This window comes from Dipodomys spectabilis, unplaced genomic scaffold, assembly GCF_019054845.1.
Source record: "Dipodomys spectabilis isolate Male_0828 unplaced genomic scaffold, ASM1905484v1 ptg000002l, whole genome shotgun sequence".
Taxonomy (NCBI): domain Eukaryota; kingdom Metazoa; phylum Chordata; class Mammalia; order Rodentia; family Heteromyidae; genus Dipodomys; species Dipodomys spectabilis.
Genome location: NW_024870679.1, coordinates 3,528,710 through 3,549,125, shown reverse-complemented (window position 1 = coordinate 3,549,125; position 20,416 = coordinate 3,528,710). Strand labels below are relative to the sequence as shown.

At 49.6% G+C, this 20,416-nt stretch overlaps 1 protein-coding gene across 1 annotated transcript; it reads right to left on the bottom strand.

Moving 5' to 3' along the window:
• Positions 1 to 378: 378 nt before the first annotated feature.
• Eps8l3 (EPS8 like 3) lies at positions 379 to 11,806 on the bottom strand. Its single transcript, XM_042681533.1, has 19 exons — positions 11,739 to 11,806; positions 9,928 to 9,981; positions 9,692 to 9,756; positions 8,151 to 8,309; positions 7,722 to 7,871; positions 7,571 to 7,626; positions 7,085 to 7,230; positions 6,893 to 7,008; positions 6,031 to 6,154; positions 5,881 to 5,942; positions 5,594 to 5,668; positions 5,153 to 5,301; positions 3,568 to 3,649; positions 3,358 to 3,392; positions 2,691 to 2,868; positions 2,367 to 2,495; positions 1,740 to 1,813; positions 884 to 1,016; positions 379 to 625 (listed from the first exon to the last, which is right to left on the bottom strand). The coding sequence occupies exons 2-19, from the start codon at positions 9,956 to 9,958 to the stop codon at positions 614 to 616; spliced, it is 1,776 nt and encodes a 591-aa protein (XP_042537467.1). The 5' UTR covers positions 9,959 to 9,981; positions 11,739 to 11,806; the 3' UTR covers positions 379 to 613.
• Between the last annotated feature and the right edge of the window lie 8,610 nt (positions 11,807 to 20,416).

Below are 20,416 nucleotides of genomic sequence, written 5' to 3'. Positions count from 1 at the left end.
ACACACACCAGAAGTGAAGCTCTGGGTCAAGTGGTAGAGTGCTGCACAAAAATTTAGGGGACAGTGCCCAGATCCTGAGTTCAAGTCCCAGGATGGACATAAAATACAAAAAGGAAAAAAGGAAGAGTCAGGCAAGCTCGGACCACAGGTATCAAATGCTAACTCCAGGCTCCAGGTTGCAGCATAGATTTCCTTTCCCATTCAGACACTCTGGCCAGTGATAGAGGTAGAGTTGCTGATGTTCAAGTGCTGTGTCTCAGCCCTGCCCTGCCCTTCCTTTGGCTCCCATCAGGCCCAGAAGAAGCTGCAACAGGTTTGAAGGTGCTTTTTATTGGGGAAGAGAAGGACTGAACAGACTTTTGACAAGCATGGGCATAATTGAGCCAGGCTTAGGAAAGGGATAAAATAAATAGGCAGTAACTGAGGCAGGCTCCAGCACAGTAAGAAAGGTACCATTTGCTGCAGTATCTGGACCTATTCATCTCTTCGCTGAAATGTGTGGTTTGCCATGAGCTGGGAAGCTGGAAGAGGAATTCTTGGGGCTCTAAAGGGGACCACATGCTCCATCTTGCATCTGAGAGCTCCTTAGTCTTGGAAGTATCTGAGCTGCTGCCTAAGGACTTATCTGAAGGAAGAAAAGGATTCTGATGGGGCTGGTGCTAGCTGAGGGAGCACCAAAGCTCATACCACAAATAAGATGGTGCTTCAAGGCATACCTGAGTGCAGGAAGGCAGCCCCTTGGAGAATTATCCCTTGCCAAAACACCTGCCATGCTCATTTCCACCCTGGTTGGGGCCACTGGCTTGCTCACTCCACACTCTTTCTCTCATCCTGGGGGGACCAGCCCTTCCCAATGGTAGTCAGGATTCCAGGATGCACTTACTCCCAGTGTCCTTCTGACAGCCTCCAGCCGGGACAGAATCCTTGGGGCCTCCTGTGGACACAGCATCTGCAGCTCTCCAGGTCGCATGCGAAGTAGTTGGCTTCCCATCAGGGTCCCAAGGCTCTTCACCGTGCTAGGAACAAAACCGAAGCCACCAGGAATGAGGTGGAAAGGATGCAAGACTTGCATATTTGGGTAGAGTAAGGGCTGTTTTGGGTTTGGAGAGTGGGGTTACAGAAACATTCATGGAACTGGGTGTTCGAAAGTAAAGGAGCCAATTGGCTTTGGCTTCAACCTACTTCAGGACTCCCAGGTTTGAAGATAGAATGTGCTGAATAGCTGAACCAGGAGCTGAGATTCTAAGTTCATTATTTAGGAGCTTGATCCTTGAGGATCCCTGCAATCTTCACTCTGGCAGGGGTTCCCCCACTTGATGCCCTGTCTTAGGCTTAGGCCAGCTCCCTCTTTTTTGTTCTGGCACTAGGATTTGAACTCAGGGCCTTACACTCTTGCTTAGCTTTTTTTACTCAAGGTTGGCCCTCTACCACTTGAGCCACACCTCCACTTCTGTTTTGCTGGTAAATTGGTGGTAAGAATCTCACAGACTTTTATGCCCTATTTCGTTTGTGTTTCTGCTTGATCTACAGTCCCCAGATCTCCTCCTGAGTAGCTAGGATTACAGGTGTGAGTCACCAGTGACTGGCATTAGCCCTTCTGTCTGTCTTCTGCAGCCTGGGATGGAGTTGTCATGTACAATAGGGGCGGGCTGCATGTTCTAGATCTCTGGGTGACTGTAGTTATACTGTGAGTCCTTCACTAGGCTCTCCGTCCACACCTCATAGGACTGGCCACTCACATAGTGGAGAAGTTCTCTGCTTTCAGCCAGGCTGTGACCTCCTCAGGCTTGGAGCTCATTCGAAGCATTGGAGCCTAGAATGGGAGGAGGGGCAATGAGGGCTCATGTCATCTCACAGTTCCCCACAGTGGGTCCCTTCTCTGGGCTCCCAATAAATCACTTATTTAATCCCCTGCTGTTCTGGTCTGGCAGGCATCCTGATTTGTTCCCTTCTGTGGCTCTATGATGAACTTGGTACCCTCTAAGCATGCAACAATACTGAACAATAATCAATAATCAAATAAGAACTATCCCCTTGCCAGGTGTCGGTGGCTCACGTCTGTAATCCTAGCTACTCAAGAGGCTGAGATCTGAGGATCATAGTTCAAAGCCAGCTTGGGCAGGAAAGTGTTGTGACACTCTTCAATTAGCCACCAGAAAACCAGAAGTGGCGCTGTGGCTCAAGTGGCAGAGTGCTAGCCTCGAGCTGAAGAGCTGAGGGACAGCACCCAGGCCCAGAGTTCAAGCCCCATGACTGACAAATAAAAGAAAAGAACTATCCCCTCCTCTTGTCATCCTGTCTTCCTTGTCCACCCCCTCTTCTCCACTCTGACTCAGGGCTTCTAGACAGCTTAGGCTATGTAATACCCGAGGGGGTGACTGGCCCTGACTCCCAGGGACCCCCATCTGTAGGGGCTCCAGGATGTTGCTGGGGATGTAGCCACGCTGTCCAGTCTCGTTCTTCACCAGCCACCACCGCTTGCTCTGGTCCAGGACCTGTCAAGAGTCACTACTTCAGTCACCTGAGGCTCTGTCCTGGAAGCTACCACCACCCCCTCCCCCCCACCCTTGCCCCCAAGGCTCTGACTCTCCCAACTCATTTCCCACTTCTTCCTCCTCTGTTGGCCACCCAGGCTGGCAGCCCAACTAGCCAGACCACCCACTCGATGCCAACTCAAGCCCTGGCCTCACCTCTAGCACCTCTCCCTGGAGCACAGTCAGTTCCTGTGGGTTCCTTGCTTCAAACTCATATAGCACCTGCATCTTCAGGATGGGCTTGGTCGATCTGGGATGGAGGTCATCCCAAGGTTGAAGACCATGGCTGTTTGTCTCTTCCCGAGCAAAGTGTGAGGTGCTCTCTGACCTAGGCCTTTGATCATGAAGGAAAATCAGGATGGCTGGAGAAGGAGCCCCAGAAGTGATACCCCAGTATTAGTCCCAGTCCCAGTCCCTAAGAGCTCCTAATGCCTCCTGGCTAGAATCTGGTGGTAACTTTGAGGATCGCCCAGAATTTGATGGCAGCAGGTGGTATTTAGGGGTGGGAGGCAGGAGGGCTCTGAAATATTGTTGGTCTCTGAAGACATTTCCAGCAGAGCAATTTTCTAGCTCTTGAGCTCTGCTCTGAACACTTTATGACTGAGCTCTAGGAAATCTAAGGCATGTGTGGGTAGTATCTATCAGAAGGGACTGGAGTTTAGCTGGTTAAAAAAATGCTGCTTTTGTATCCAAGATGGGGAAAAGTATCTTTGCAGATGTCTGCATCTCACTACAAGAGAGCACAGAGGATCTCTGTGATCCTGGAGGCACTTCCTTTCCCTTCCTCCCACGGCCAAGCAGTTCCCAGTAAGCTCTGGCTTACCTAGAAAAGGAGTCCTGGTGTCTTAAGGGTGCCTGCTAGGAACAAAAACAGAGGGAGTGAGAGTGGGAGGCAACCATGATGGTGATAGGGCGATCAGATTCCAAGCCTGCACAGCTACTTCCTGTCCCACCCCTTCCTCCTCCACTTAAGCCCTTAGTCCTGTGATTGGGATTTGGACCTGGAGGGCTATCTATACTGAGCATCCCTTACCGGGGAGGAGGGCTCTGGAGGCTGCCATCCATCATAGAATGTGGGTTGGTAAGGTGAGGGCTCAGTGCCTGTCCAGTCATCCCTGGGGAGAGAACAAAGCTGAGTCCACCGTGTCTCTGTATTGGGCTTTGGGGACATGGAAAGGGAGGGGATGAGAAGGCGTAGGCCCACAGATCATCTAGTTATAATGGGGACACAGACTATGTACACAGATGAAAGGCCACAGAGTGCCTATAAAGGAGCAAAGGAACAGACAGTTAAGCATGAATAAATATTACAATGTAGGCATCTGTGGGCCCCTCTCAGCTTCATTCTTGCGCATTGATCCCCAGTAATATAGCAGATACTTTATTACCCTTGCTGGAGATGACAACTAAAATGTTGGGTGCCAGAATATTGGGGCCCTGGAGATATTTTTCTAACTTGTTTTAAGTCTCTGTTTTTCCAGATAAATAGCATGTGGATCTTAGTCTCTTTTTTCTTTTCTTATTAATTGTGTGTGCGCGCACACACAGACACACACAGACAGACACATACACACACACACACACACACACATGCACATCTGTGTCATACTGGGGTTTGAACTCAGGACCTGGATAACTATCCCTTAGCTTTTTCACTCAAGGCTGACATTCCACCATTTGAACCACACCTCTACTTCTGGCTTTTTGCTGGTTAATTGGCTCAGCCAGAGAAACTCTTATCTCCAATTGACCAGCAAAATCTCAACCTCCTGAGCAGCTAGGATTACAGGCATGAACCACCAGCACCCTGTATGATCCATTTTTCTAAGGTCTCAAATTCTTTGTACTGGTCCCAGGGCTTGAACTCAGGGACTGAGCACTGTTCCTGAGTTTTTGTGCTTCATGCTAGCACTCTACCACTTGAACCACAGCTTCACTTCCAGCTTTTTTGGGGTGTTTAATTGGAGATAAGAGTCTTATGGACTTTCCTGCTTGGACTGGGATCAAACTGTGATCCTTAGATCTCAGCCTCCTGAGTAGCTAGTATTTATAGGTATGAGCCACTGGTGCCTGGCTTCAGATGAGATTTTGAGACAAAAAGAAATGATACATCTAATACAATTCTTTAATGTTCAAGTATTTGAGACCTTCTTGTTTAAGCCCATTGCAAAACTTCTGCTTTCCTTTCTTGCTAGTGCTGGACAGATGTGAGGGCTTACTCCACACTGAGTTCTGGGTAGTTGAACATGAGATGGGAGGTTCAGAAACCATAAATGATTTCATTTTTTGAGTTAAAAGAGAACAACATAGAATCAGATCACACTAGGGTAAACAATTCATTGATGAATAAATGGATAAAGTGTGACACAACCACGCAATGAACATAAAAAAGAAAGGAGGACATGAGGAGTGAAATAAGCCAGTCACAAAATGACAAATAATGTTTGATTCTACTAACATCAGGAAACTAGAACAGACAAATTTATAGAGATAGTAGAATAGAGGTAACCCTGAGAGAATGATAAGGAAATATTATTTAAGGATAACTTTCTGCTTGGAATTGTAAGAATGAGCTGGAACTACATAATGATTGTTGGGTGCACCTCATATTCACTCACCGGCTGATGGTCCAGGACGTACCCAGCCCCTTCCAGAAGTTACTTTCATTTGGGCTTAGACAGGACTGCAGCAGGTTGATGGCTTTGGGAGTGAGCAGAGGTGAGACCACCTGGGCTGTCAGGCCAGGGTCAGGGCACTGGGACAGGATCTAACAGAAGGGTGGAGGCCAGATAAGGAAAGGGCCCAGAGTGTGCTCAGGGTTCCAGTGTCCATGGCTCTGATGCCAACCAACTAGCCTACTAAGGGTCCTCTGTTATATGCCAGAGATGGTCTCTTGGCCTTATAGGAGAAGGTGTTGGGTTAAGTGAGGGGCAGACCTCACTGCTTCCCTTGTCCCTCACCTCCCTTAACACCTTTCTTTCTTGACCTGAGAAAGCCCCTTCTTGTCCTTCTTGACTTCAGCTTGTTTGTCTTTAACACTCTATTCTTCCCCTACTCACGAAGTTCAGAGTTTGGAAGATGATGTGCACGAATTCTGGGGCACTTGTCTCCTGCATCCTGATGGCCAGTTTCCCCTGGGGATGTATAAAAATGTCTGTCACCGCCCTTCACCTCACAACACCTCCACCAGGGTCCCAGTGCCACATAATTGTTTGTGCTTTAGCTGGGAACCTGGCACACTCCAAAACTTCCCAGGAGAGAAACAGGGAAAGGCTCGGGATGCTGAAGTTAGAGACTGGGTGGTGGTGGGGGAGACAAGGGATGAGGAATGACAGGGACCACAGACCAAGAGGTTGAAGCTCAATTTGATCTTCTGGAAGCAGTCAATGAAATGCTCCTGTGGGACTCCTATGGGATATGGACAAAAATGGGTGTCACAGATCATCCCAAGTTACACCTCCCCCCCTACTTGTTTCCCTAGGTGCACAGCACTCACCATCCTGTTTCTTGCTCTTTTTTTCCCAGGCCTTCTTCTTCTTCTTGTGATTGGCTTTTCCCTGGATCTCCTTCAGCTTCCATGAGAACACCTCAATGTCCTTTAGGATGTGATTGAGTATCTCCTGGACCCAAACAACCCATGGCCTTGAGTGGGCAGATAGACTGGTCGTAGACCTCTCAACCCTGTCTGCTGTCCCTTCCCTGCTACCAGCCCCAGCCTTAGTCCCAGCATGGGTTCTGTTGAACAAGCCTGCCTTGGCTACCCCAGGAATCTGACTTTCTAGGGGGAGAATGTCTGCAGGTTCTGACCAGCAGATTCTAGGGCAATGAATGAAGAAATATGATTAAATATGCTATCTTATATTTGATACTTTATTATTAATTAATATTTCAATACCACCGTGGGGCAAGGCATGGGTTAACTGGCAGACAGGGTTCAATGGAACATGCCCCCCTATCCTTTACTTTTATAAGTTCAGATTGTTGACCTGAAGCGTTCTTAAAGGAGTTAAGGAAAAATAAACAAAAAGGCAAAGATAGATAACAAGCAATCAGGAGGTATTAATGTAAGCAGTTTCATAACACATCCAGGATACTAGGGAATCACTGAGATAAGTTCATTCAGGGACTCCTACTGTCTTGACCGGATTACTGCAGAAGGTCAGCTACTCATAATTTTCTGTCTGTACTTAGATGTAGGACAAACAACCACATAACCAAGATTTTTCCACTGACAGCACTCAAACTCCAAGCTCACCAGTCCTATCTCCTGTAGCCAGCCTAGAGTCCTCTCAGGACTCTAGGGTTCCCATAATTCTCCCTTCTCCCAAGCCCAGAAAGCCCAAGACATTCTCTATTACCTCATCTCTCTCAGGGTCCTCAGGGGATGGGCTCCTCCTTGGAGGGGGTGGAGTGAAGGCATTTGGTTCTTGAGTACTGTGGTAGCGTAGCAGGGGTTTTGGGGATGGTGGGAGGCCTGGAATTTAGAGGATCAAGGGCTACAGCTTCTCTGACTTTAAACCTTCTTACCTGTCCTTATGTCTGGAACTTACTGTGTTCTGGAGTCATCTGGTGGAGTTGTTCTGGTGAGGATCTCCACTCTACAGAGGGTGCCTGATCTATAGGAAAGGGCCTTTCCAGAAAAGGCCCTCTCCATCTGTTCTGGCCTGGATGATAAAGGCCTCCAAATTTAGGTTTGCTGGGGACATGGTGAAGGATACATGATCAATAAGACTCTTGGAACAAAGGCCCTGCCCACACTTCTGCTCCAGGACCCAGGGGCACCCATCACCTCTCTCCAGGAGCCCCAGTTCTGCTCCTTGGTCTCCTTCCAACTCCATCCTGACTCATTTCCCTGGTGCCCAAGTCCTCGTAGGTCCCATAACAGTGTGAAGTGACAATGTCCTGTGTCCCCTGGGCCCCACTCCTCCCCCTGCTCATCTCTGCCCTAGCCCTTTTTCATTCTAGACCTTGCTTTGTTAGGCTCTTGAGCTCCTCAAGATGAGGGATCAAGGTCTTCCTTGCCAGGAGATACTTACCTTTGTTCTGTCTCTTCCTCCAGGGCTTTCTGTAGGCTTGTCTTCAATCGCTCTGCCTAAAGGAAGCAGCAGTCAGGTGTGTGTGTGTGTGTGTGTGTGTGTGTGTGTGTGTGTGTGTGATGGTCATTGAACCCCATCTTTGGCCACTTACTCGCACTTCGTGGCACTGGAAAAGCAGCGTGCTGGTGCTTGGCAGGCCAGACTCTTGCACAGTGATGGACAAGATAGAGTTGTAGGAGCAGGTGTTCAGTGCCACATCTAAGGCCTTGATGTTGTCAAGTCGATAAGAGTCCAGCTCCTCCTGAACCAAGAAAAGTAGTTAACTGCTAGGCCACTGAGAGCCAAATTGGGCTCCTGGGAGCTGTATGAGATTTCCCCCACCCTCTAGTGGCCCACAGTTAGGATGTATACACTGACCCCTGTTCTTTTGTCCCTTGCCCCTGGACCCTTGAATCTTCCTAGATCTGGGTGTGCATTGTATGTGGGGAGGTATATAGGGCTTCGTAGAAAAGCCTGATGCTTGCTCTTCCACAGGCTGGGTAGGCCAGGACCTGTGGCTATGTTTGGTGGGAGGGCTGACCTTTGTCTCGATGTCCAGCAGCTGGAGCCAGCCATCCCTGACCTGAAGGATCAGGTCTTGACTCCATACTCGGCCTTGTGCTTCCATCTCCTGCAGCTTCTGCAAGGCATCCTTGGGCTCCTGGACTCTCTGTGTCCCCAGCTTACATGTCATCAGGTGCTAAGGAAAAACAAGGAGGCCACACTAGGAGGTTTGGAGGCGGTGGGGGGCAGGGGAAAGGCAGGAAGAGAAGAAAGATGTGTTCTTGGTTTATTCTAAGGAATGGGGGGATTTCCCAGGCTCCCGAAAGGGCAATGGGACCACTGAAGTCACAGCAGGCAGGCTAGGGAAAGGGCATCTGGGCCTGAGGCTTAGTTGCTGCAGGAAGGCTTCTAGGACTCAAAGGAAGGACAGGCCCAAGGCAGCTGAGTGCCGGTAGCTATGGGCTCTCGTCTCCTAACAAGCAATGTCAGAGCTTCTCTGTTGAACCCTCAGACTCTACCCTGTTTCCTTTACTGCACTTGAGATATCACCTTCCAACAGCATCCCTGTCTTTGCTCCTATACCATATGCCTTTTCACTTCTGCCAATTCAGGCCCTGAGTTTTTCAGGAAGATCCAGCTTACCTTCTGATTGTTGCAGAGATCTGGAGTGATTTGTTTCCACTCAAGTCCTTTGCTTCCTTCTAGCCTCATCTTTTGGTGGGCTTTGTCTTTGCCCAAACTCCTCCAGTGGGCCTTTCCCCAGCCCAACTCTGCCTCTGCCACTCCCATCTTCCAAGGGGAAATGCAATCTGCCTTTTGCCCCTAGATCTGCCACTGCATATCCCTACTTGGATCCAGATCCCTCCTTGTGTTCACACTGCCTAGAGAGAAGTCTGATTTATCCTCAGTCAGCTGAGAATCCACTTCCCATCACTCATGGGGTTTCCTGCTTCATTCCAGCCTAATACCGAAGATGCCAGGTGGGAGCTTCTACCCTACACGCTATGTCTCTCACCATGTCCTCAGCACTGCATGCTCCTCTAGCCATGTCTTTGTAGCTTGCCTTTGCTTTCCTGGCAGCCCTTCAGATAACTTGATCTCAAAATGCCAGCCATCCTCTTGTGGTTCCAGCAGCTCAGCTTAGACTGGGAGCTCAGACAGACTCTCCCCTTTGCAATGATGGTCTTCTTAAGCCCTCATAAGCTACATCCCTCCCCCTCTCCTTTCTTCAGGCATGCATTGTCTCCAACAAAGAGCTAGTCCCTGGAGATGGTATGATAGGAGGTGGGCCAAGTGGGTTTAAGGTAAGGTGGCTTTAAAGTGGCCTTTTGCCTGTCCCTCTGCTTCTTTCTGCCCAAGTACTGGACTTCACTTGGTCCTGTTTAATCAACCCTGACCACACCCTCTCTCACCCTAGCACTTAGCAGATGCTCAACCAAGCTCCAGTCTTGTTGGCTCTATTTCCAAGGGATTTGGCCAGACTAAGCTATTGGCTTCCATGGCGTGGGTATGGGCAGAGCAGTAGACACATAGGAGCCCCTGGTTTTAAAATCTGCCTGGGGCCCCAGCAGTACTCACCTCCACCCTGTGCTGTAGGAGGGTGGGCTCTGAGGTCAGGTTCTGGGAGTACTCCTTCCGGTGCACTGTTGGGTATCAGCAGGACAGGAGGCAGTAGAAGAATTGGAGTGAGGCTCGGGCAATGGCTGGCCCAGTCATAGGGAGGACCAGGCCAGAGGACAGGGATTTGGGAGCTCAGCTCAGTGGGGAGTTGAGCAGAGCCAAGTAGGGCAGGGAAAGGGGTAGGGAGAGCTTACAGTAAATGGCTCTGCTGCTGGGCCGGGACATGTTGCCACTGCTGAGGAAGCTCCCTAGAACCAAGTGAATCAGAGACAGCCATTAGAGCTGGGGAGAGGAGTACAAGGCACAACAGAGCAAACTGCTGTTCTTGCTCTGATCTGGGGTCTCTGGAATCAGACTCCTGGCTCCAGAAAGTGTTCTGTTCCAAGGAGCCCTCATCCTGACTGGGCTTAGAGACCCGGGACTACAGAAGGAAAGGCTTTGGCCACTACTGCATGGCTGGCTTCCCATTATTTGGCTCTAGGACTGGATCCTACCCCTGGGCCTGGGAGTTAGAGGATGAACCTTACCCACTTCTGCAGAGAGGGCAAGGGCTTAGCGGAGTTTTCTGACACAACAAACTTGAGTTTTCAATCCTGTTTCAGTTTTCATGAAAATTAGCTCCTGCTAACCTCCAAGCTAGAGACCCTCTAGAGGAGTGTGCAAGCTTACATGCATGCTTGCAAGTATGTGCACGTGTGTGGACTGTGAGAGCGATCTGGACCTGCCTGAATGTCTGACTACACACACTTCTTCTAGGACACTATATCCTTGTCCTCGTTAGGCCTTTTTCGACTACCACACTGCCTGGAGCACCACTCCAATGCCACACTATGCCTGTGCGTTCCTGTCTTGACACCTGTGTCCAGGACTCTCAAGAACCCACATGGTTCAATCTTTACCAACACCCATGTCCTTGGCCCTAAGTGCTGAGCAGTGTTCTAAGGGCTTTACCTTTGATAACTCCTTTAATCCTCAAGTCTGGGGGCCTCTAGTATCTCCTCTCACGAGTTGAGAACTCTGACACTTAAAGGGGCAGAAGACTTGGGGTCTCAAGGAATGCTTTAACCAAGAGTGAACCCAGGCCCGTCTGCCTGGCCACTCTATGTTTTAATTGCTTTATAAACGTGTGCTTATTAGGCCAGAATCCAGGAGGTCTGGGATCCAAATCTTTTGAAAAGTAAGAAAATTAGATATAGTATGAGTTTTTGTGTGTGTGTGTGTGTTTGTGGTGGGGTTAGTCAAGGGGGTCAAGGGTGTGGGTCAAGGGTGTGCGTCATCCGGGTGAGGCATGTATGCATCATGGGTCTCCACACGTGTTTGGGGGTGCACCTGTGTAGTACAGAATCTTAGAGTATCCTGGACAAAGTATAAGTGAGCACCCACACCTTTTTATTAGGTCTGGTATAAAAATGGGGAATCTGGGAAGCTGAGATGGGAAAATGGATAACGAGTGAAGAATGGTGGGAGTAGGGGAGGAGGAGGTGAGTAGATCTCTGTTGCCTGTTTTCCCAAGAGAAAGGGTGCTGGAAGCCCCCCCACCCCCCTTGCCACACACACACTATGGCACTGGCTTCCTGCTTCTAGAAGTGGAAGAGAAAAGGGAGTCCAGTTCTACCCAGCTCCTCGCTCCTCCTTCACACCAGGTGGTCGCTGTGGGGCACGTGTGTGCCTGTGGGTGGGTAAACACCTGCGGCTAAAGACCTTGGCAGCCCCCATTTGTACTCCAAACGCAGGAGCTTAACACAAGGAAGGAGTAGCTATATTACAGACATTGGTGGAAGCATTCATAGAGGCTGCCAGAACCCTGAGCTCTTCTTCATAACTACCCAACCCTCCAGCCCCTGGAGAGTCCTTCAGACCCTACCTGGGATGATCCTCCTGCCTGCATCTGGGAAGGGGCTGGGACAGGCCCTGGCCGAGGGTGCCACCAAACTGTCCCCACCTGCTGGCCCTGGGATCCCCTCTCCCTTCAAGCCCTGATCTTCCCCATGGGACAAGCTCTTACCTGGTGCCAATGCAGCTTGGTGGCTGGTCCCCTAATGGGGGGCTGGTGCTTGAGCCAGTCGTCTGGTGGCTTGGCTTGAGGCAGAGCCCTACTGGCAGCCAGATGGCCCTGGGAGAGCAGGGGACTCCGTGGTGGTGAGACTAATGGAGCCAGCCACACCTGTGCCCTTTGGACTCTGGTAGGTGGGAAGGCCTCCTAAGCCACCACCCACCCAACACTGAGCTGGAGCTGAGGAAGCGCCCTGCTTCCCAGCTTCCTCCTTCGTGGCTTTCTGGACTGGGACTAGCCCCTGGTCCCTCTGCCTTTTGGGTACTTTCTCTGGGTCCCAGGATAGCATGAGGCACTAGGCCTAGGCCTAGAAAGCCTGGGTTTGTAATGGGGGACAGGTCATCCAGAGGTAAACTTAAGACTTTGGGGAAGCTGTGGGTTTGTTTGTGTGATGTAAGTTCACATGTGCTGCACCCAGGGGCACGTGATCGCGTGTCTAGGAAGTGACTGTGAACAGGGCACGGGCCTGTCAGAGAACATGGAGGCTGGCCCAGGGTCACAGGGGCATGGAGTGGCCAGGGCTAAGGTTTCTCATGTGTGGGGTTTGTCTGGTGTTTTCTCCCACCCAGCAGGAGCTCCTCCCACCCATCCTCCACACCCCGCCCCCTCCCTTCCACTTCCTTCTCTATTACCCTCACCCCTGGAGGATGCCTGGCTGCCTCCAGAAAAAAAAAAAAAAAAAAATGAGAACTTAGGCTTCCCTCTGACCCTATTTAAGAGACCCTGCACTTTTTTTCCCTTTTTTTTTCTTTTCTTCTTTCTTTTTTTTTTGGTTCGGTTGTGGGGCCTGAACTCTAGGCCTGGGTGCTGTCCCTCAGCTCTTCAGCTCAAGGCTAGTGCTTTACCACTTGAGCCACAGCACCACTTCCAGCTTTTTTTTTTTTCCTGCTTATGTGGTGCTGAGGAATCAAACCCAGTACATGCAAGGCAAGCGCTCTACTACTGAGCCACCTTCCCAACCCTTTCCCATTTTCTTGTGTGTGTGTGTGTGTGTGTGTGTGTGTGTGTATATGTGTGTATGTGTGTTGGTACTAAGATTTGACTTTTGGCCTGGGTACTGTTCCTGAGCTTATTTTTGCTTAAGGCTAGCCTTCTACTATTTGAGCCAATACTTTTAGCTTTTTGGTGGATAATTGGCTATAAGAGTTACACCAAATTTCCTGCCTGGGCTGACTTTGAACCAAGACCCTTACCAGTTAGGATTTATAGGTCCTATACTGGAGACACAGGAACCTGGCAGACTCTGCATTTTAAAAACTTGCCTTGAGAGCCGGGCGCCGGTGGTTGATGTCTATAATCCTAGCTACTCAGGAGGCTGAGATCTGAGGATCACGGTTCAAAGCCATCCCGGGCAGGAAAGTTCGTGAGACTCTTATCTCCAATAAAACCACTAGAAAACCGGAAGTGGCGCTGTGGCTCAAGTGGTAGACTGCTTGCCTTGAGCTGAAGAGCGCCCAGGCCCAGAGTTCAAGCCCCATGGTCAACAACAACAACAAAAATTTTGCCTTGACACTCAGGATGGGCCAGTCTCTCTACCCTCTAGAACCAAAGGAGCAAAGGGTTGGGAGGGAAGAGGTGGGGGATAGAATGAAAGAGAAGAAGCAAAACTGATCCTTGGAAAATGATCCTCTTGCCACAGAGCCCCAGGCCCAGCAGCTCTTAGGATTTGTTATGGAGTGTGCTGCCTTCAGCCTGCATTTCTATCCTCATCCTCCCTCAGACCAGCCAGGGGATCTTGGCATCTCCTCATTCCCCCACCCAGCAACACTGCTCTGCTGACCTAGAGTCCAGGGATTGCCACTAGTGAGGGGCCTCCCCACCTGGGCTGGTATGGGCCTGTGGGAAAGTCTATCTAGCAGCCAGCTTCTGTGGCCCCAAATGGCAGGTGCCTGTTGGGCCTACACCTAGCCATGACCTCGTGAGAACCAGTCCTCCTCGATCTCTCTGGATGTCCTGTTCCCTAGGACTCAGAGCCTTCAACCTCCTTTCAGGACAGGACAGCCTGACCTTCATTGCCTCCCCCAGTGTCAGCCCCCAAGTTCATCAAGGCCATAACCACATTCCACACACTCAGCCCCAGCTTGGGTGCCCAGCCAAGACCTCATTCCTACCCAGCTCAGGCCAGATTGTCCTTCCCACAGTCCTATGCCCAGGGCAGTGTGAGAACAGTAGGATTCTCAGAGGCGACCTGAGAGGGGCTGGATCTACTTCATATCTTTGGATAGAGAAAAAGAGTAAGCCATGTGATATCCGGGCCATCTTGTACTCTGCAGTGTCCTTGGGTGCTCTGAGGCCCAAGGTCCTCTGGTAGCAGCTTTGTAGTAGTGGGTTAGGGGAGGGGGCTTGGGCTTTGGGGGCTATGCAATGTGGACATCTCCCCGAGTAAGAGGAAGGATAGAAGGTTTGGAATTGAGGCTTCTGCCCAAATACACCTCCAGGTGTGCGAGTAAGCTTCACTGAGATATGAGCACTTGGAACTCAAGAGGGAGGAGGATGGAAGCAGAATCCAGAAAGAAACCTCCTGAGACTATAGAGGCTGGGTATCTCACACTTCCATAGATAGATTGATTCCCTCCCTCCTTCACTCACTCAAAATTTCCTGTGGACTCCAAAGCTTTGTCTGCCAGGCATCGTGCTTACTTGGAGGGCTGACATCCCCTCAGAATGCAGCTGGAGTTCATTATCTCCCTTCAAACAACTCCAGGCCTTCCCCCACATTCCCATCTCACCCAGCAGTATGTGTCAGTGGAGAGCTGAGGTCATCCTGAGCCCTCCCTCAGCCCCCATGCCCAAACCACTACTGCTGGCAGGTTCCACTGCTTCAGCCCATTATATTACAGCACTACCCCTTCTCTGTGACTACCCTTCTTTGGGCCTGTTCCAACTCTCTGCCTTTGCCTATGCAGCCGTCCTTTGACCATCTTTCTGCTCTCTGCTTCCACCACCTTTCCCTTTTTTTGAGCTGGTCCTAGGGTTTGAACTCGGCGCCTAGGCGTTATCCCTGAGTTTTTGTGCTCAACGCTAGGGCTCTACTACTTGAGCTCCACCTCATGTCTGGAGTTTTGATGTTTAATTGGAGATAAGAGTCTCATGGGTTTTTCCTGCTCAACCTGGCTTTGAACCATGATTCGCAGATCTCAACTTCTAAGTAGCGAGGATTACATGTGTGAGCCCCCAGCCCCCAGCCTCCAGCTCACCCTTCTTCTTATTAATCCTTCTTGTTGGCTGTGGACAGAGGCTCTTTCTTGACTAGCAATTTTATCACCTACTCCTCTGACCCAAAGTATCAGTTCTTGGGACAAAGTTCTAACTTCCATCATGGCAAATGAAGGCCCTTGTGAGTCCCAGGTTTCAGTCTGACTGTATCTTATCTTTTTTCACTCCTTGTCCCTTGAACTTTACACTCAGCTTAGAGGCTCATGTAATCCCATCTGAGCCATAGAAACTGAGCCGGCCACACTCTGCCTGGGTTGGCCACTGGAGGCACATTCTGTGCCTCAGGTCTTCATGCCTGCTCTGCCTCTCTGGACTATCCTAGATGCCCAGGGCCATAAGACTCTGACTTTGGCCCCCAGGCCTTGCTACATGTCTTCCATTACTGCTTGTGTTACATTGAAAAACATGTCCCCACCCCTGGCCTCTCTGGGAACCTTGATGGTTTTTTTTTTAATCACATTCTGGTAAACAGAAAAATTTACAAAGAAATAAATGCACCATCCAGTGTCTAGCACAATGAGCCACACTGTGCTTGGGGGCATCAAAGAATAGATACCAGGAGAAATCTCTGGGGCCAACAGGAAGTGGTAAGGAATACCATACAGGGGCAATCAACAGTTCTTCTAGATGCAGAAGTGACGTGGCATGGTGGAGATTTGGGTATGCCAGAGCCTGAACTCCCTGGTGTGTGTGTGTGTGTGTGTGTGTGTGTGTGTGTGTGTGTGTAGTGGCAAGTATTATTGGTAAAGGCTGCTGAAGAAGGGTAGGCACACCAGTTTTAGGATGAAGAGAGCAAGGAGCCCTTCTAAGCTGCCCTGGTCGTACCCAGGAAGTAGGCCCGGATCCTTCAGAAGCATCAGAACAGGCACTGGTCAGGACTGGGGCACTAAAGGGTATTGAGGAAGAGCTGCGCGTTCACACCCTTGCTAGGATGTGAGCCAGGCAGAGAGGAGTCAACAAGAAACATGTCCCTCCTCTGGAAACATACATTCCAGAGGTAGAAGAAACAAACACACCCAGGTGGCCACTGTTCAAAGTCCCAACACTCAGACAAGCTAGAGTCTTTTTTCCTGATGGGGGTACTGTGCTGAGCTTGCCCATGATTAACAGAGCCTGCACCTCAAGGACTCTCCCAGAGACAGAGAGCTTCTCAACACGCTTCATTCTTTCCCAAAGTCCTTCAAGATGCCGGAGAGAAGCCACAGGGGTTCCAGAAAACCTCATCAGCATCCTCAGGATGCAGCCATTGTGAAGTGGACAGATGTGGTCATTGGGAGTTGACAGCTGGTTTCCATTCTAGCAGTGTGACCATGGCCCCTCCTCTCCAAAGCTCAGCTTCATCAGTTAGAAGGGCTGCTTCATCTGACTGCTATGTGAACTAATGGCACATGCTACCTGAAAAGAGATTTATAATACACTGAAGTTGCTTTTCTGACACCTGAAAGAATGAGGAGGAGGGAAAAAAATCTTTAAATGACAATTTAAGCCAAGTGCTGGTAGCTCATACCTATAATGCTAGCTACTCAGAGGTTGGGATTTGATGATAAAAGTGCAAAGCCAGCATGGATAGGAAAATGCATGACTTATTTTTAATTAATCACCAAAAAGGTGGAAACAGAACTGTGGCTCAAGAGGTAAAGCGACAGCCTTGAGTAAAAAAGCCTAGGTACAGCACCCAGATCCTGTGTTCAAGCCCTAGGACCACACACACACACACACACACACACACACACACACACACACACACAGATAATTCAAAGGGACAGGCTCTTATATTTCAAACTATTGCTCACATACCATATAAAACACTTTATCAAAGTGTGTAATTATTATATTTGAGAGATGGCAAAAAAGTAATAAATAAGGATAACACATAAGGATAATCAATGACCTGGTAAGTGACAGAAAGGAAATAGAGAAGAGGATGTAAATGAGGAGAAGGGAAGGAGGGAGGGAATAAGGGAGGGAGGTTGTTTTGGCTCCTTGATTTCAGAGAAGACCCTACTGGGAGGAGGGAAGCTGCCAGCTGGGACAGGGGTGTGGGAAGAAGGCAGGAAAGGGAGCAACAAGGCAAAGGCTGGAAGCTGGGAAGGAAGTCAGGGTGGCTAGAGTGGAATAAGTGGAATGAAATGCCCTGAGATGGGAGTAACTGGATCACACAGGTCCTGAAAGCCTTGCCAGAGTCTAGCTTTCATTCCCAGGGTAGTTGTAGGATACTAAAGTTTTAGGTAGATGAATCTTATCTGTTATTATTATTACTGTTATTACTAAACAGAGTTTTACTGAGCCGAGGACTTGTTAGGCAGATGTTATACCCTTGAGCCACTCTACCACCCTTTTTGGTGATGCTGCTGCTGTTTATGATGTTGATGATGATGATGATGGTTTGTGTTGGTACTGGGGCTTGAACTCAGGGCCTGGGTGCTGTCTCTGAGTTTTCATGCTAAGATTAGCATTCTACAACTTGAGTTACACTGCATATCTGGCTTTTCGGTGGTTAATTGAAGGGTCTTACGGACTTAAAAAAAAATCTGGTTGGCTTTGAACCATAATCCTCAGATCCCAGCCTCCTGAGTAGCTAGGATTATAGGCGTGAGCCACCAGTGCCAGCATATTGCTTATTTTCTAAAATGGGATCTTGCTTTATGACTGGACTGACTTGGACTTGGAACCTCCTGTTTGTGCTTCCCCATGTCGTGAGCCACCAGGATGACAGGCATGAGCCACCACACCCAGTCATTGGTTGAGATGGAGTCTCCCATGCTTTTTGTTTTGTTTTGTTTTTTTCTTCCTGAGCTGGCCCTAAATCATAATCCCTAGATCTCCAGCTCCCAAGTAGCTAGGATTACAGGTTTGAGCCACTGCCTGGGGTTCTAACCTTGTTTAGATAGTTTCTCTGGCTGTATTGGGGACAGTGTGTTATAGTGGGGGTGGGGTGTGGACCTCCAGGCCAGGACAGTGGGTGGGCAGTGAGGATGGAGCAGGTGGACAAGACAGATGTGTTATTGGTACAGTTGGGAAACGGGGAGAGGCTTGAGTATTGGGGAAGAAGAAGGTTTGGGAGATGGAAGGCATGAGGAGTTTCAGTTCCATCTGGATGACTTCCTTTAAGATGTTTCTCAGACTTCAGAGAGGTGGTAGGAAGGGAGAGTGAGCTTGAATTGGGAGCTCAGTGGAGTAATACCCCCACATTACAGCCATCCCAAACCATGAGTAGGGAGGTTCTTCAGTGTAGGGGAGAGTTTGTCATGTGGATAATGGGAGAAACTTGGAGGTTGTAAGTATACAATATTACCCAGTCGCCAAAGGCTGGATGAGACCACTGAAAGAATGATTGCCTAGAGGAGGAAAGCGGAACTCAGGCTTGAGTTCATGCAAGAGATTGGCAGAGTGAGGGGAAATTGACCTAGGAGATGGGTGGGGTATCTGATAAGTTCCCAGAAGAGCTCAGCTCCCTTGGAGGGGGAGAATTTTAAAGGAAGGTAAGGCTGGGTATTGGTGGCTCATACCCTGCAATCCTAGCTACTCAGGAGGCTGAGATCTGAGGATCAAAGTTTGAAGACAGCCTGAGTAGGAAAGTCCATCAGACTCTTATCTCCAATTAGCCACCAATAAAGCTGGAAGTAGAGGTGTGGTTCAAGTGATAGAGTGCCATCCTTGAGAAAATTAAGAAATAGTGCCCAGGTCCTGAGTTCAAGCCCAGTATGCGTGCGCACGCACACACACACACACACACATACACACACACACAGAAGAAGGACCTGGATCAGGTGTGATCAGGTATGTATCTGACTTTGTGGGAGTTAGGGGCAGTTTCTTGACAGGTGGTGGGTATGGAGTGGAGAAAGGGCTGAGGGGAGGGATTTGAGGGGAGAGGTGGTGGACATGGACATTGGGAACAGAGGCCTTGCTGGGAGGCTGTAGCAGGGTCCGGCACAGTATGGAGACTGCTTCAGAAGAGTTTAAGGTGGAAGGCAACACATGTTTATTTGCTAGAGAAGCTAACGAGGCAACAGAGATCTGGCTGGAGTGTGGGTGGAGGAACTGGCTCTGGAGGAGGGCAGGTCATGCCCCATCCGTGGGCAAAATCCTGCTTTCCTTCTGCATGAAGGCAGTGGAAGAATGTAGAGGAGGACAATCTGAGGACAAATGGCTGATTCTCTGGGCAGGGTACTATGGAAGTCTGAGTTTTCAGAACACCAGAACTGACCTAAATAAGCCTTCCAGCTTTACTTAGTCTTGGCTGAGCAGTATATTTTAGTCTCCTAACTAGCTTTGCAGTAAATAATGCTCCTGCCATAAGACCATGGTAGCAGATGCCTAGGTTACTTTTCATGAACCTGAAGGCCACTTTTGCCAAAAGCACTGACTCTGACTCATCACCTGAAGATGTCCCATAAGTGACTCATGCCCGGTGGAAAGACTCCACCGTCACCTTCATCCCTGTCTTCATGACAGGTATTGCTTTTCTCCTTTAACCTTTGGTTTGGATGTTTTCCGCTCAGCTCTGTGCTTGGCTGGGCTAGTCATGTAGGAAATATTAGACCAGAACTGGTCATTTGAAGTTGCCTTTTTTCCCCCTGAAACTTCCCTATTCAGTACTTTCCAAGGCTGAAGATATCCATAGAAGAGCAATAGATACTCTCAAGATTTACAGGGGCCGTCAGGATCAATGTGTTATCAAACACCAAGTTTTCCCATGTCCCGTTCCAGACCACTGGAGCAGCCCCTGAGAGTCCTTTTTCCATTCCTAAACCTCGTTCTCTCCTTTTTGCCCAAAGGAGCTGGAAACTCAGTAGTGCTCAGTCTTGATTTTGTAGGCCTTTTCTTTGCTCTGACAATTTGTCATCAACATATTGCCTTTTTGAGGGCAGTGGGGGAAGGGACTTCAGTTTAGTCTCAGATATTTGTGCTCTGGGAAGCTGCTTTGTCCAGGGATGGGAGATTGGAGCCTGGATCTGAGAGCCACTCCATTTTCCCAATCTACCCTCATTCTTCTACCTTTTTCTAATTCCCTGTTAGCTGAGTGCCACTGCAGATCTTTCTCAGTTTCTCCCCCTCCCTTGCCACATTCTGTATGGGTATCTTGGGCCTTCTTGATCTGGATCCATTGAGTAACTCCTACAAGTGCCCCCTCCTACCTTCCCTCTGCCCCGCATCCAACCTCATCCAGGTACATAGGGCTGCGGCCCACAGCCCTTCACCCCATGACCCCGATGGTCCTCGCGGATGCTGGGAAAGCCCTTCAACAGAGCCCTGGACCTTGGACTATGATTCAGAGCATCTCAGGAGAGCCCTACTAGACAGGAGCCACAGGCCAGGCTGGGAAAGAGCACAGAGGAAAAACTCTCCCGGATCTCAAGGGTGGGGTCTAGTCTGGCTCAGCTTCCGTGTGTGAGGCAGATGAGGAGAGA

Bases quoted from the DNA above. Each gene is read 5' to 3' on its own strand.
- Eps8l3 (XM_042681533.1), bottom strand. From the start codon at position 9,958: ATGTCCCGGCCCAGCAGCAGAGCCATTTACT. The intron at 5,669-5,880 runs GTCTGTGGTCCC...ATACATCCCCAG, and splicing joins AATTGAGCTTCAACCTCTTG to GGGAAACTGGCCATCAGGAT. The intron at 3,393-3,567 runs GTAAGGGATGCT...TTTTGTTCCTAG, and splicing joins CTCCAGAGCCCTCCTCCCCG to CAGGCACCCTTAAGACACCA.